The sequence below is a fragment of the Penaeus monodon genome, chromosome 21 (genome assembly GCF_015228065.2).
Source record: "Penaeus monodon isolate SGIC_2016 chromosome 21, NSTDA_Pmon_1, whole genome shotgun sequence".
Classification (NCBI taxonomy): Eukaryota; Metazoa; Arthropoda; class Malacostraca; order Decapoda; family Penaeidae; genus Penaeus; species Penaeus monodon.
The window spans coordinates 22,669,516-22,670,888 of NC_051406.1; the positions used below are offsets into that span (position 1 = coordinate 22,669,516).

The 1,373-nt window shown below is 36.4% G+C and overlaps 1 protein-coding gene across 1 annotated transcript in view; it reads left to right on the top strand.

The window, feature by feature from the left end:
* Positions 1–296: 296 nt before the first annotated feature.
* Positions 297–1,373, top strand: part of LOC119586349 — a gene marked incomplete in the record, with an annotated part of 8,085 nt that continues 7,008 nt past the window's right edge. The window contains 2 exon segments of the mRNA XM_037935061.1: positions 297–573; positions 1,287–1,373. Coding sequence (XP_037790989.1) covers positions 429–573; positions 1,287–1,373 — 232 coding nt within the window.

The window sequence follows — 1,373 nt, forward strand, 5'->3', positions numbered from 1 at the left end:
TCAGTTCTCTGTAAGATTATATTTCTCCATTCTTAACTGATTAACAAGATGGTGGTAATAAAACTGTTTTCCTGTTTACATGTAACGGTGACATAACAGATTCTTTTATAATAGCATTCATGTATAAGATATCAAAATTAGAAGACTATAAAAGAATTCAGTCTTATTCTCTTTTAAAGACAGAGTATTAAAGATATGGGTAGGTTAGGATTCTATTTTAAGAAGTTCTTGTCTTACTTTTCCGATGCTATGTTTTTTTAAGAACTCTTTCATTGTATTTGTTTTAGTCGTCTATAGCTTGTCCGACTATATTAAACCTACTGGTCGGGAGAGTCAGGCTTATCTTATCAACATTCTGCCATACTTCTCTGGAAGCAGGAGGAGAATCCCGAGTCAGTAACATTAGTTGAAAAGGCTGAAGGAGCAACATGAGCACCTTTTTGCAATCTGTCGTGCAGTGGTTTTGGAGTTGCAGCACCTTGAGTCGGCTCGCCGCGGTCGACTTCGGGATCCAGTGGGGCGGCTTCGTTGTGGCTGCTCTGCTCCAGACGGAAAAGTTTTACGATCTTACAGGTTTGTTGAGGTTTTCTGAGGATAAAAGTAAAGAAACGAAAACAGAACATTCAGTTTTATAATCTTGTAGGTATGTTGAGATTTCCTCAGGGTGAAGACAAAGAAATGACCACAAAATATTCAGGCAAGCCTAGAGTATTCTAATTCCTTAATTAACAATGAATCGTTTTACTACACTATGTGTGTTGCAAGATTTGCCTGATAGGACAGAGGGAGTTACGGCAGATGTATCCATACATTACATGTGATTTGACTTTGTTTTGAATGACATGCAAACTGATAATGATAATGCATGAAAGTAAATGGTGTTACAGTAAATAAGTTATATAACAAATGGAGAACACACCCCACACACACATAAGTTTTCAAGCATCACATAGACCAATGAAGATCTGGGTTTGTCCGCTTATGTAGAGATCGGATTTCATTAATTATGTAGAAAGTCTAAATTTAACAATTTTAGGCTATGGAAACTAACTGTGATGATGATGTTGGCAATAATAAATGTGATGATTGCCGTAGCCATCACATCTGTTGGCTCTCTATCAAAGGCTAGATATATTCAGTAAGACATAACCTGTAGTCTCCCAAAGGAACTAGTCTACAGATTAATATGACAATGTGTGATGAAGGATTATGGCTTTTGACTGAGTGCCAAAAAAAAAAAATTAACCCTTAATCCTAATTTTCTTTCTTTTCTTGGGTATTTTCAGGTTCTATCACATACATCCTCATTGCCTATTTGAATTATAAATGGAGTAATTCAGGACATCCTCGTCAGCTTATTCAGACCAGTTGTG